The sequence below is a fragment of the Marmota marmota genome, unplaced genomic scaffold (genome assembly GCF_001458135.2).
Source record: "Marmota marmota marmota unplaced genomic scaffold, marMar, whole genome shotgun sequence".
NCBI classification, from domain to species: domain Eukaryota; kingdom Metazoa; phylum Chordata; class Mammalia; order Rodentia; family Sciuridae; genus Marmota; species Marmota marmota.
The window spans coordinates 49,866,355-49,880,570 of NW_026000037.1; the positions used below are offsets into that span (position 1 = coordinate 49,866,355).

The 14,216-nt window shown below is 33.8% G+C and overlaps 1 protein-coding gene across 3 annotated transcripts in view; it reads right to left on the bottom strand.

The window, feature by feature from the left end:
* Positions 1–14,216, bottom strand: part of Kcnh7 (potassium voltage-gated channel subfamily H member 7) — a 467,079-nt gene that overhangs the window by 152,241 nt on the left and 300,622 nt on the right. For all 3 annotated transcript variants that reach the window (XM_015478970.2, XM_048812385.1, XM_048812384.1), the window contains exon 3: positions 3,795–3,950. In XM_015478970.2, coding sequence (XP_015334456.1) covers positions 3,795–3,950 — 156 coding nt within the window. The remainder of the gene's footprint in view (positions 1–3,794; positions 3,951–14,216) is intronic.

Below are 14,216 nucleotides of genomic sequence, written 5' to 3' on the forward strand. Positions count from 1 at the left end.
CAGATGGGATAGAGAGAGAAGATGGGAGGGGATGGGAGGAAGGGTAGTAGAGGATAGGAAAGGTAGCAGAATACAACAGTTACTAATATGGCATTATGTAAAAATGTGGATGTGTAACCGATGTGATTCTGCAATCTGTATACGGGGTAATAATGGGAGTTCATAACCCACTTGAATCTAAAGTATGAAGTATGAGATGTCAAGAGCTATGTAATGTTTTGAACAACCAATAAAAAAAAAAGAAAAAAAATAAAATATAGAAAAGAAAAGTGGGCAAAAGATCCAAGTGTCATATTTAAGATGCCAAAAAACTGAGATGGAAAATTATTAAACATAAAATATAGCTTTTTTACCAGTAAAGCCCAAATTACAGTAATAATAATAAATTATTTATATGAATATTTATAAAATGTGAACATCAATGAAATAAGTACCATTAGTACTATTAATAAAATTATAGGAAATATGAGGAGAAATAGAAACAACCTAAAAATAGAAGAGTATATTTTAAAGTCCAAGACATATCTGAAAGACAGAATGTAAGTAGGAGTAATAAGACAGCATCATAATAAGGTAGAACTTTAAAATGTAGACAGCAAAGCACATACTTAGATATTCTTTAATAGTATATTCTTTTCATTACACATTCACATTCATGAAAATTGATAAAATAATAAAACACAAAACAAATATTAGAAAATTACAAAATAAGAAATATATGTGCACAACATTTTATGAATCTAACAAAGTAAAACTAGTAGTTATTAACAAAAATAATACTTTGTAAAAATACCTTTTCTACTGGAAAATTAAAAACTATCCACAGTAAAGTACTCTTGAGTTAAAAACTAAGAAATCAAAGGTTCCATATATTTTAGAAAAAAATACTGAAAATATTACATATCTGTATTGATAAGATATAGCTTATATGAATTTGAAAAAGATATATGACCTTAAAATCATATTTAAGAAATTGATTTTTAAAGATAAACCAATAAATGGAAAAGATACAATAAAATAACCCAATAAAACTGAATTAATAAAGATAAAAGCAAAATTTTGTGAGCTTAAATATTACAGAATTTAAAAAATTAATAAAAATTTAGTTCTTTGGAAGTAAAGTCACTAATTATTAAACATCTAAATGGAGAAAATAAAACTAAAAAATGAGAAATTTAAGGAATGAAATAACCAGAACAGAGGAAAGTTTGGAAACATAAGTTTGTTTTGCAAAATTCTATTAAAACAGATTTTACAAATATCAACATTAGCTGAGCGTGGTGGCGCACACCTGTAATCCCAAAGACTCGGGAGGCTGAGACAGGAGTATGGTGAGTTGAAAGCCAGCCTCAGTAAAAGCAAGGTGCTAAGCAACTCAAGTGAGACCTGATCTCTAAATAAAATACAAAATAGGGCTGGGGATGTGGCTCAGTGTTTGAGTGCCCCTGAGTTCAAATCCTGGTATCCCCCCCAAAAAAATCAAAATTAAATACATATTTCCAGGGAAATGAAATTTGTCTAAACCAACCCTAGTCAAAAAAAATTGATATTTTGTTTAGATCAGTCTCTAGAAAGATGAACAAATTTGTCAAAGAGCTACTCTACAAATAGATACCAGTAGATGAATTCACAGGGGAACCAACCACATCTAACTTTAAAACTGTGGATTATCTCCTATTTCAATGATTCCACAGCAAAGAAAACAGAGAAACTCCGAACTATTTTTAATGAATTAATCACCTGAGAAAATTGCATATTATATGCAAAAATTACACCTCAATGTTCCTAATGAATATTGATATAGAATTCCAAGTTAATATTAGATGAGAGAATATTGCATATTGCAAAACGAAATATATTGTGTTCTTTCAGGGATGTATGAATGGAACCCATGTTAGTAACTTCATTTATAAAATACCACAGAAAGGAGGAAAGAATGCTGCACCAATTACCAGAGATGCTAAAAGGCACTTGTACAAATTTGAACACCCGTTCTTAATAAATGAAAGTCAATGGAAACTGCCTTAAAACTACAAAGTACATGCAACTCAACCCATATGCCATCATTGGAGTGATTGGGAAACACTGGTGGCATTTACACAAACATCAGGAACAAGGCATGATAATGTTCACAGTTAATTTCTTTTAATGATATATTGGAAGTAATAGCCAGAACATTTAGATAAGAGATGTACCCAAATTGGAAAGAAAAAAATCTCTATTTCATATAATAGAATATTTTAAAAACTCATTAGAGTCAATGTATATGAAACTACAAACTAAAAGAATTTGCTAAGATAGTAAGACATAAATTTAACAAACTGAAAAAAATCAGCAGCTTTCATATATGAAAAAAATTATTAGAAGATATCATGAAAGAGAAGATTTATATTAGCAACACAGGCAGCAGCAACAACAACACAACAATTTAAAGCCCATGAAGCAGATTAATCAAATTAGAAAAAAAATTAAATATTCCCTGAATGACATAAAACTCAGACTTAAAAAAGTAAATATATATTTTATATTCTTAGAATAAATGACTTAACATTATAATTACTTAAATACTCAAGTTAATTAATAAAGCCCAGGTGAATCCAATATAAGTATCAAAAGGATTTTGTTCTGAATCTATAAAAGTTATTTATAAAGTTCATATTGAAAATTCATTTAAAATAACCCAAAAACCTAAAAATTAAATTCAATCAATGAGATCAAACACTAATTGTATATGTAAAACAATATAATTCTGAAGATAAATAACCATTAGAAAAAAAAAAAACAAGTTCAGAGATAGCCCCAAATACATAATGAAGTACATGATAAAAGTGACATCTTAAATTTCTGGTGGAAATTTTAAATAAATGCTGTTAGAACAACTGAGAATCATAGATAAAAATATAAACATGTACTGTACCCCAAAGTAAACTCAAAATGTATTGCACATTTTAAAATATGAAATCAGAGTTTCCAATAAAAAGGTAAATTTATTTACTACCTTGGAGTGATGAAGGTTTTCTGATTATGACTCAAGAATTCCAAAACAACAAAGGAAAAAGTTGGTAAGTAACCATATCAACACTCACCCCTATTCTCTTTTATTTAACAACAACAACAAACCATTCGAAGTAAAAACCAAATTATTTACTGGGAAAGCTATTGGCAACTTGTTTTAGAACTTGACAAGAAGAGAAAAAAGTAATAGAAAATGTGTATAGGAGATGAAGAGTTGACAAAAGAAATGCTCATGGTGCTTTAATATATGACCCTCACCCATAATAAGGGAAACATAAACTGCAGCTAATGGAGGTCCTTCCCACTTAATAATGACTAAAAAATTCAAAAAGACTGATTCTGCTGTCTGAGCTCTGGGGAATAGGGAAGATATACTGCTGGTAGTATGCAAAATGATTCAAATCATATGTATAGGAATTTGGGAGTATGTGGAAAGATTACATAGCATTAACTCTTTGACTTAGGAATCCTACCTGGGACAATTCTGAAGATACTTTTGTCTTTAAGTGTGTGTGACTGTATGTATACACACACACACACACACACACACACACAATTTAGTAGAAGATTAGTTAAAAGAAATTATTATATATCCAAATCAAATCACTTCTAAAGCAGCTGATAAATTTCCTAAAGCACCAAAGAGTAATATCAAGTTTGACTTTCTTATATAGATCTATATTATTTCAAATGTAAATATATTTTGAGAACTGAATAAAAAATGAAGAATAGATGCAAATTATTACAAGAACATCAAGAGTGTTATGCCTTTTACTTACGGTTTACAGTTTTGACTGGTAATATAGGGTTTACCCTCTCTGGGGAGGCAGCATTTTCCTCATCTGTCACATATTCAAAGTTAATGATGAACATCATAGCGACACCCTCTTGGTTTTTCACTGGAATTACGTGAGTGTTACAAATGAAAGTGGACCCTAAGGAGATGAAAAATAAAGTATTAGATTAAAAAAATGCCTTCATTTTACACTATCAGTAATACTAAATTTGAAATACGATCTTACAGAATTTTCTATCTTAGATAACCACTGAAATTAAATAAAAATAATTGATTTTCACTTCATATTTTATTGCATATGTATTTACTTTATATATGTAGAAACATACATAGTTTACAGGCTAAATTTGTTAACACAGTTTTGGAAAAGTAGAATTTAAATCCTTTCAGCTTTTATACCATCCCTACAATAGTAAATACAGGGGGAAAAAGGATGTATTATTTAATTTTTTTTAGAAAAAAGCTCTTAATCTTTCCTCATATATTTGCTTTGAACCTGAACTTACATAAGGTGTGACTGTATAAACAGGAAAATAATCTATTTTATAAAATCTTGATTTTAAAACCCTAAGCAAATTTTGTGATTTTTTCTTTAATTTCTTGGACATAAACTATTAAAATATAGACTTTGACTTATATATGTTCCAATTATTGTGTAAAATTCACAGTGCCCAAATTATTATGCATTTATTTGATTTTTAATATTAGAAAATAAGAACACATTTCAGTCTATAATACTGTATTCATTTGTTCCCTATTACTATCAACTACCAACACTGATCCTCTAACAGATTTATGGAATACAGTTGAGTAACTGACTTTAAAAATGACCCAACTTCTGACTGACTCCTTGGACTTGACTTCTAGTATTATCTCAAAGCACTTTACACACAACCTTCCTTTTGGAATATCTGAAAGCAGTTTACTCACATCCTCATATGATGGAAATCTCACAAGGCAGAGATTGGTTTGGGTTCTAAAATGTATTTTAAATGCAAATTATTCAGGAAGGGTTCTTGATCTCTCACAAAATAGTATTTTGACTTCTTTCTCTTTTTTTTATAGCTTAGCTGAGACTTCATGAATCTTGAAGAGAGTGGTATTTCAATGTATAGGCAAAAAACAGGTTGAGAGTCAGGCTGGTCTGGCATTGACCTTAACAGGGAATTTGAGAAAGTGACTAGGACACCTGAAGGCTGGGAACAGGAGCACTGGCATGTGACAGAAAGATGCAGTTGAAGCCCCAACATCTGCAAGGGCCAGTGGGTGCTAGTAATCCAAATGATGGATTATCAAATCAGGTATGAGATAACTCTTTCCTTTCTTCCGACCCCTGCATCATGGCCCCTCCTGTTGCCTGAGCTAAGATCAAAAGCTTTTTTCTGATACTACTCTAGATTGAGGACATCACAAGGAATATTTTTTTGAGGGTGGGAGATCTAATTATTATTTGTGAAACTGTTTCAGTGGGCAAATGTATTTTAATTTCCAATTAATTTATTTATGAATACACTTTTAGAACACAGACTCTTTGTAAGTTAGAGATGTCTATGTGCTAGATATAATTTAGATTTCCACATATGGATAGTCTCCCAAATTTGAAATGGAAAAGACCTTATTTATAACAGAATTCATATATTTTATATGAAGGTGGCTTTAATTTTACAAGTGTTGGAAAATATGCTTTAAGAATGATATGCAGCACCTTCTGTCTTCAGCTATATCTTCAATTCATTTAATAAAATAGTTAGCTAGAGCACTTGTCATAGTTTCCATGGCAACACACAGGCCGACTTTAGTAAACAGAAAATAAGCAATTTAAGACTGTTCCATTAGAACTAAATATAGAAGTGCTTCAGGCCAGGCATCACAATACATATTGGTTAAACAGGGAGTCTGAAGAGCTGTGAGAAATAGCCATTATGTACTTTCCTAATGAACCAAAATACATATTGTTTTTACTACTTAAAATGACATTTCCTAGATCATTTAGAATATCATTACAAATTCACAGAGTTGATACTTAACAGTTTCAAATCTTCCAACATTTGGGGTACACTGCTAATTGCAAAACAAAATATAAAACATGGATTTCTGAGAAATCCATAAGTATAGGATTTAAGGACAGAAAGCCAATAGGTCTGCAATAGAATATAGAGTTATTTTGTTTTGTGTAATAAATGGAAAACCATGTTTTTCAATACAAATGCTTTCAAATTTGCTGTCTAGTATTGAAAATCATAAAATTATATTGTTTCAGAAAAACAATTCAGCTCTATGCATTGGCTGCACTGCCAATGCATAGATTTGCTGTCTACTATCATTGTTTCCTAAATGTTTCTAATAAACAATGTATCTCCTTTACAGTTGACTGAAGACTCAGTTTACATACTATTCACTTTTAGTTTGAAATTTAATATCTCAATCCATCTTGCATAGCCTTCTGGAAAGAAGACAATGAATGGAGATACATGGGACTTTGAAGAAGAGGAGAATAGAATACATTTTATGGAGCAAAACTAGTTTAGCTTCCCAACTTCCACAACCTCCAACTTCAGTCAATATACACTTTTTTAAAGTGACATTTCCCTAAGAAGTCATCACTCATACTCCTAAACATTTTTTCCTGGGTGAAATATTGGGGACAAAAGCAATGGAAACATAATCCAGCAAGCACCAATCTATCACTGGAGAAAAAAATAGAAATAATCAATAATGTTTAAACCAGGGAACTAAAAAAAAAAAAAAAAACTGGAGAAAAAAAGTCTAGAGCTTGTTAAAATTTAACTTATATCCAAATGAAATCAATAGTGTTTGCTAAGAAACAGCATATTCATACTATTGAAAGCAATATACAGATTCAGTGTAATCCCATCAAGATACCAATGACATTATTCACAGAATTAGAAAAAAAAACATTTCTTAAATTTGTTTGAAAGAATAAGAAACTCAGAATAGCCAAAGCAATACTAAGCAAAAAAAAAAAAAAAAAAAAAAAAAGTGAAGCAGGAGACATCACAATACCTGATCTGAAATTATACTACAGAGCTGTATGAACAAAACAGCATGGAATTGGCACCACAGTGCACATGAAGACCAATGGGACAGAATAGAAGACAGAAAGAAATCCACATATCTACAGTTGTGTAATATTTGACAAAGGTGCCAAGAACATATATTGGAGAAAAGATAGCCTTTAAATAAATGGTGCTAGGAAATCTCGATAACTCTGCAGAAAACTTAAGTTGAAATGGATCAAAGACTTAGGGATTAGATGAGAAACTTTACAACTACAATAAGAAAACATAGGGTCAACACTTCATCACTTAGGTGCTGGCACCAACTTCTTTAAAAAGAAGACACTCAAAGCACAAGAGGTAAAATCAAGAATAAATAAGTGGAATGCCATCAAATGAAAAAGCTTCTGCACAGCAAAGGCAATTATTGGGAGCTTAAAAAGAGAACCTATAGATTGGGAGAAAATCTTGGCCAGCTACTCCTCTGATAAAGGATTAATATTCAGAACTCAAAAATATACAAAGAATATACAAAGAACACCAAAAAAAAAAAAAAAAAGCAACCAAACAATTCAATCATAAATGGCCAAAAGAATTAAACAGAAACTTCTCAAAAGAAGAAACACAAATGGCCACCAAATATATGAAAAAAATATTCAACATCATCTCTAGCAGTCAGGAAAATCAAAACTATATTAAGATTTCATCTCACTCCAGTCAGAATTGTAATGACCAAGAATACAAATAATAATAAATGCTGGCAAGGTTGTGGGGAAAAAATATATACTTGTACATTGTTGGTGGGGTTATAGACTAGAACAACCACTCTGGAAAGAAGAATATAGATACATTAAAAAATCTAGGGATGAAACCACCATATAACGCCGCTATCTCACTGGTTGGTATTTTCCCAAAACATCTAAAATCAGTATATTAGAGCAATACAGCCACATCAATGTTTATAGTATCACAATTCTAAGTATCTAAACTATGGAATAAGATGCCCATCAATAGATGAATAGATTAAGAAAGTGTGGTCTACATATACAATGTAGTTCTACTCAGCCATAAAAAAAGAATTAAATTATGGCATTTGCTGGTAAACAGATGGAGAATATCATGCTCAGCGAAATTAGCCAAACTCAGAAACTCAATGGTCAAATTTTTTTCTCTCATGTGCAGAAGCTAGAGTAATGTAAAAGAAAGTGGGAGGGAAGAATAAGGTAACATAAAGAACCAATAAAACATAAATTAATAGACAAGTGAAAGGAAATGTAGTAAAGGAAGGAGATGGCAAAGGGGAGGAACTACCAGAGGGAAAAGGGGGGATTATGAACTAAAATAAATTTCTATGCAGGTAAAAGTTTGTCAGGATGAACTCTCAACTTATATGTGTAATGATAAAACTAATTTAGAGAAAGAAGCATATTTGCAAGAACATTATCCATTATCCATTATTGTAAAGGTGTATATGCAATTATACTGTATAATACTGTATTAGTATTAGTTAGACTCAGGTTCATTTCCAAATTTTGTGTCCTGAGTAAAAACACAAATGCCCTGGGCCATTTATGAGAAATAGCTCTCATTTTTACTAAAATTTATAAATTTCAAAAAAGTTCAAATATTGCTATTGAGCCAGCAAACTGGGGGTTATCTGAATAATTATGAAAATTGTATCTTCATTAATAAAAAGCATTTAAAAATACACCAAGCTGCATTTTAAAATAAAAAGCCAGGACTCCTTTTGAGCTGCTTTGAAGGTATGTTATTCTATTGTGGTGTGTGTTCACAGGGCATTCTGTGTTCAGCAGAGAAGCCACCATGACTGGAGTCACCTGGTGGTCATGGAGTCACATGGTAGGGTGGAGAGAGCATGTAAGTCAAAAATAAATCAGAGAGCCACACAATGCAGGTGAAGTTATATATCTGGAACTTTGCTCTAAAAAGGCAGACACTGGAGAGTTTTATGCAAAGGTTGGCATCATTTGTCTTAAAACTATCACTCATGTTTGGGCAAAGAAGAGCTTATACCCGAGGCCAGGCTGAAAGCAAGAAAGGCACTTAGAAAAAGAATGCAACAGGATTGGCAAGCTGTCTAGTGACTTTGGACTAGGTGATGAGGAGGGGTCTGTTTAAGATGCATTGAAGGTAGCAGTGATAGAAATCACTGATAGATTGAATGGGATGTGACAGGATGAGAGAGATCATAGTGGATGTCAAATTTGGTGTTTAAAGAACTAGAAGAATAGAGATACCATGTTTTTACGTGTGGAAGAGTATGGCGAGAGGTAGATTTGAAGATTATATATATTCATAGGTTTTGAGTGTGTTAACTTTGAGATATATAAATGGAGATGTCTAGAAGGCAGGGTATGTAAGAACAGTTCAGTTCAGTGCAATTCAGTTCAGTTCAGTTCAGTTCAGAAAGTAGTCTAAGCCAAGGATGTGAATTTGGTAGTCATTGGAGAATGGATTAGATTTGAAGACTGGATGAGTTTGCTTAGGGAATAAGTACAGATAGAGAAGTTTGGGGACGTGACCACAGAGATACTGCAGGATTCAATGGGAGAAAAATAAGAACCTAAAAGAATTGGAGGGGAGCTGACGGTGAGAGGCAGAAAAATCAAGACTGTGGTGTACCAGGGGCGAAGAGAAGGAAGTAATTCAAAAGGAGGGTATGATAAACTGAATAAATTTTGCAGAAAGTCACAATGAGAACCAAGAAAAGATCATGGAATCCCAGGTAACATCCCCAAGAGATATTTTGGCAGAAGAGGAGCTATGAAACTACTTGGAATGAATTCAAGGGTGAATGAAAATATAGGAAATAGACATAATTATACAAAAATTCTTTTGAAGTGTTTAAATAGATGAACTGAAAGATGGAATGGTAGCTGAAAAAAGATGCCAAAGTTAGGAGATCTTGTTTTGCTAGGTTAGAGATTTTTCAGCATATTTATATTCATACATAAAATATATTTATTCCAAATTTTGTTTGCATAAATTCTCAGTATTAGTAAGGCTCAAGAAAAATCTAATTCCAACCAAGACATAATAATTTTCTTATATTTCTCTCCTTTTAGAAAAATGCACCTCATGTCTATGTTAACTGACTTTTCCATGCACATAATATCTGTATGTAGCTTATTGCTTAAGGGTACAAGCTCTCCAATACTCTTCCTAAAGTGAGTCCTGGTTCCAATCTTTACCTACTGAGTAAAACTCTAGCTATTTACTAAATGTCAAAGACTCTCAGTTTACTCATCTGTATATTGGGGATAATCTCTATTTCATAGAATTGTTCTAGGATCAAGTGAGTTAATATTGTGTAGTAGAGTATCAAGGGATTCTCTTTTTTCACTGATATAATATGCGATTACAATATATTTTAGGGAACACAAGTGAGAATGACCTCCTTTCACCCCACACATGCAAATTTATGAATGAAATCTACAGAATCATTACATCAAGAATTTGAAAAAGACAGGCAGTGGAAAGAAGAGTGGTTGAGGGGAGTGAGGAAGAGAATTCTTCAGAGAAGACCAACAATTGCTGTGTTTCCCTCCTTACCTTAGTAGCTTTCACCTTCCAAGTTCAGGCCTAAAATGGAAGGATTGTTAAAGACCTACCCAAGACTTATGAAATGTGCTTCCTGCAGGTGGGGCGCTAAGCACAGGTATTTACAAGACGTTTTGAATGAACACCTGGTATGTTGTGGGCAAGGGACCTCAACCCTGAAGATGTAGAGAAATGCAGGCTGCCTTCTTCATCAGCAGAGCCAAGGAGATTATGACTGGGATAGGACCATGCCAGTATCACCAGAAGAGCTTGGTTGCTCTGCTTGATCCATGTTTCAGACCAAGAGCTATCATGGGATCGGAGTCCAAGGGACTCCAGAGTAAGATTAAGTTGGTAAAACACCAGATGACAGGGGCAAAATAAAGGAATTAGAAACGAATTGTGGAGAGAGAGCATGGGGGAAAGGGGACCTGAAAGGAAAAAGGGACTCAGTAGGGCTCCTAATAAGTCTCCCCAAGAGCCTAGGAGAGATAATGTAGCTCTGGCCATCTTCTAGACCTCAGAGAGGGCCCACAGAGATGGCCAGCTCCATAACCTTTCTTCTTTCTCAGTTTTTATTTTTTTTTATTTACAGGGGAGCAATTAGCAACCAGATCATGGAGAGTTGAGGAAGTGTAGATTGTTGAGGCTCATTGCCCACAGCAGACTGACCTGAAGTAGGTTGGAAGTTGTACCTTTATTACTGAGACTGTTTTTACAACAGAAAGTGATCAGAAATATTTATTACCTGGCAGTGATCCAACAAAAGGAAAGTCTTCCATATCATCCTCTAAACACAATAGTCAATTATCCGAAGTGAGCAAAGTTCATGGGATGGTGAAATAAGAAATAAAGCTGCATTTTGATCACAGTGGAAGTGTCACACTGTTCAGCAGAACTCATACCCAGGTAACACTTTTAGAAAAAAGTATTTGGCATGGAGTGAAACTTGATGATATGAGCTATTATTTTTTGCCTATTGTTGAAGGGTCTCCAGAGGGCAAGGTAACTCTTGATGCTCTGTGTGTAGTTTCCTCCAACCCTTTACCATTCTTAAAACCACAGAGCACAAGAGCATGGGGTTTGGTTATCTTTTGGGGCACCAAGTAGAGATTATTCCTTTCTGAGCTGATCAGTTCAGTGAATGCTTGGCAGTTTTTATTCCTTTCTTTTTAGTAGACTGGGGAGGCCCTTTAAAGATTAAAAATATCATTAGAGACCTGCCCTAGGGAAAAAAAATCACAAAAATTGCAACCTCAGAATAAAAAGGCCTCATCCAAGAGGCAACAATGCTTATCTCAAATAGAAAGTCCTGTTAGAAAAGCAAAGGCATCATTTCACTTCCTAGAAGGAGAAAGTCACTTAGCCATAAATGACTTATGGTGAAGCCAGGCAGAGGCACAGGTGAGAAATTAGCAAAATCTGCCCTTGTCATTTATGTATCTATCATTTATTTTTATTTATTTATCTCAGCATCTCTTTAGTCTTCTACTTCTCCATCTAGGACTCCAAGGTGAAATATTATAGACTGTATTCTATCAAAAAAGTAGGGCCATGGAAAATGTTTTTCATAGGAGAATTTCTTAAGAGGAGCAGTGAAAAATGAGTCAACATAATGTGTAACTCTAATGCAGCCTCCAAGAGAAGAACTATTTTGGTTATGTAGCTAAGTTCTTCCAATCATCCCTCAGTCCAAATTCTACAAATGAAATGTCCTAATATCAATGTTGCCATTGAGCAAGCTGAGACCTGAAGAACAGGAGAGATCCCATGGTGAAGACCAGGAACAGAACTAGAAGAAAAATCTGACTGGAGAGTTTACTTGACATTTTATTTATATATATATCAGTACTTTTCTTTTCACACTCCTTATATGGAAAGCAGACTAAGAAGAGACTTCTCTCTCTTTTAGAATCCATTTCTAGAATTCATCACAATGTTTTTCAAATATTACAGCAATGAAAGTATTCCATTTTACAGTATATTTATAACTAGCCTATAAATTCTGCAAAGACAACACATCATCGATCTATGCAAATAGTCCTCAGCACATAAGAGGAGCTCAATAAATATTTGCTAAGCTAATGACTCCCTCTAATTCTCCCTGACAGTAAGATGGTTTATAGAAAGTGGTTCACATGTGGTATTTCAGTCAGATATGTATTGCTGTGATCAAAAGACCTGATAAGAACAATGTACAGGGGGAAAAGTTTATTTTGGCTCATGTTTTCATAGATTCAGTCCATGGTTGGCTGACTTCATAGCTAGAGGCTAGGAATCAGAAAGAGCTCAGGTCACCAAGGACAAAATATAAACCCTAATGCCATGCCTCCCAGTGACCTACTTCCTCCAGCTACACTCTACCTGCCTTTAGTTTCCACCCAGTTAATCCGTATCAGTGGCTTAATCCACTGGTTATGTTATATAGCTCTCATAATCTAATCATTTCACTTCTGAAAATTCTTGCATTGCCAAACACATGAGTTTTTGGGAGACACCTCATATCTAAACTATAACCCAAGGGAAACTTCAACCTGGCCAGAACAGTATGTGTGACTGTGATGGGTAATAACCTATAGTCTACAAAAAGTTGCACTTTGGAGTTAGAGGCAAAAGTTCTAAACATGACAACTTCTCTGTGTTTTGACTTCTTTCTCTGTGGACTCAGGACAATAGTATCTATCTTTAAATTGTGGAGCAATAAATGAGAGGCTGCCTCCAGAGTGCAGTATGTAGCTCAGAGTGAATCTGCAGTATAATAAAGGCCATGAGAATGGAACATCGTAATAGAATTCCTGGAAGTATAAAAATGGAAGATGCCCATAGAGTGATTGTGCAAAGAGTCCAGGAAACACTGTACTTAATATTTTTAAATTAAAAAGCTAAGGAGGAATATATTTAGAGAACACTGGTAAAATTCAAACTAATTTCACTTGCAAAACTGAGTAAGCAGAACCTCCTATGTGCCAGGTACTATTGTAGCACCAGGGGTTCATCAGAGATGAACTGGTCTTGGATCCTTGCCATCCTGTGATTTACAATATTGTGGAGATGGGAGATACAAAATAAGTCAAAAAATACAAATGTCATGCTAAGCAAAGTAAGCCAGTCCCCCAAAAAACAAAGGCCAAATGCTCTCTCTGATAAGTGGATACTGATCCATAATTGGGGAGTGGTCATGGGAAAAATGGAGAAACTTTGATTGGACAAAGGGAGGGAAGGTAGAGAGGGTGCATGGGGGCAGAAAAGATGGTGAAATGAGATGGACATCATTACCCTAGGTACATGTATGACTGCATATATGGTGCTATGCTACATGATGTACAACCAGAGAATTGAAAAGTTGTGTTGCGATTATGTACAATGAGTCAAAATTCATTCTGCTGTCAAAAATACCTAATTAAAATAAATAAATGAAACAATACATAGTAGATTAAATATTGATAGTATTATAGAAAGTCATTGAGAAAACAAAGAGGATAATGAGCACCCAGAGTAGGAGAAAGTTTGTAACTTTTAATAGAATGGGAAAGGACTGGTTGAGGGGATCACATTTTGGTAAAGAATTGAGAAAAACAAGGAGTGAGTCATAAGGCCATCTGGGGAAAGGGAGGGTAATAACACATATAAAGACCTCTGATGAACTGAACTATGTGCCCCAGAATTCACATGTGGAAACTCTCATATGACTGTATTTGGAGATGAGATCTTTAAAGGAAATGAATAAGGTTACATGGGGTCATAAAAGCAGAATCTTCTTCAATTGGCTATGTCCTCGTAAGAAGAGGAAGAGACATTGGGAGCACAGCTGCAGGGAGGAATGGCTA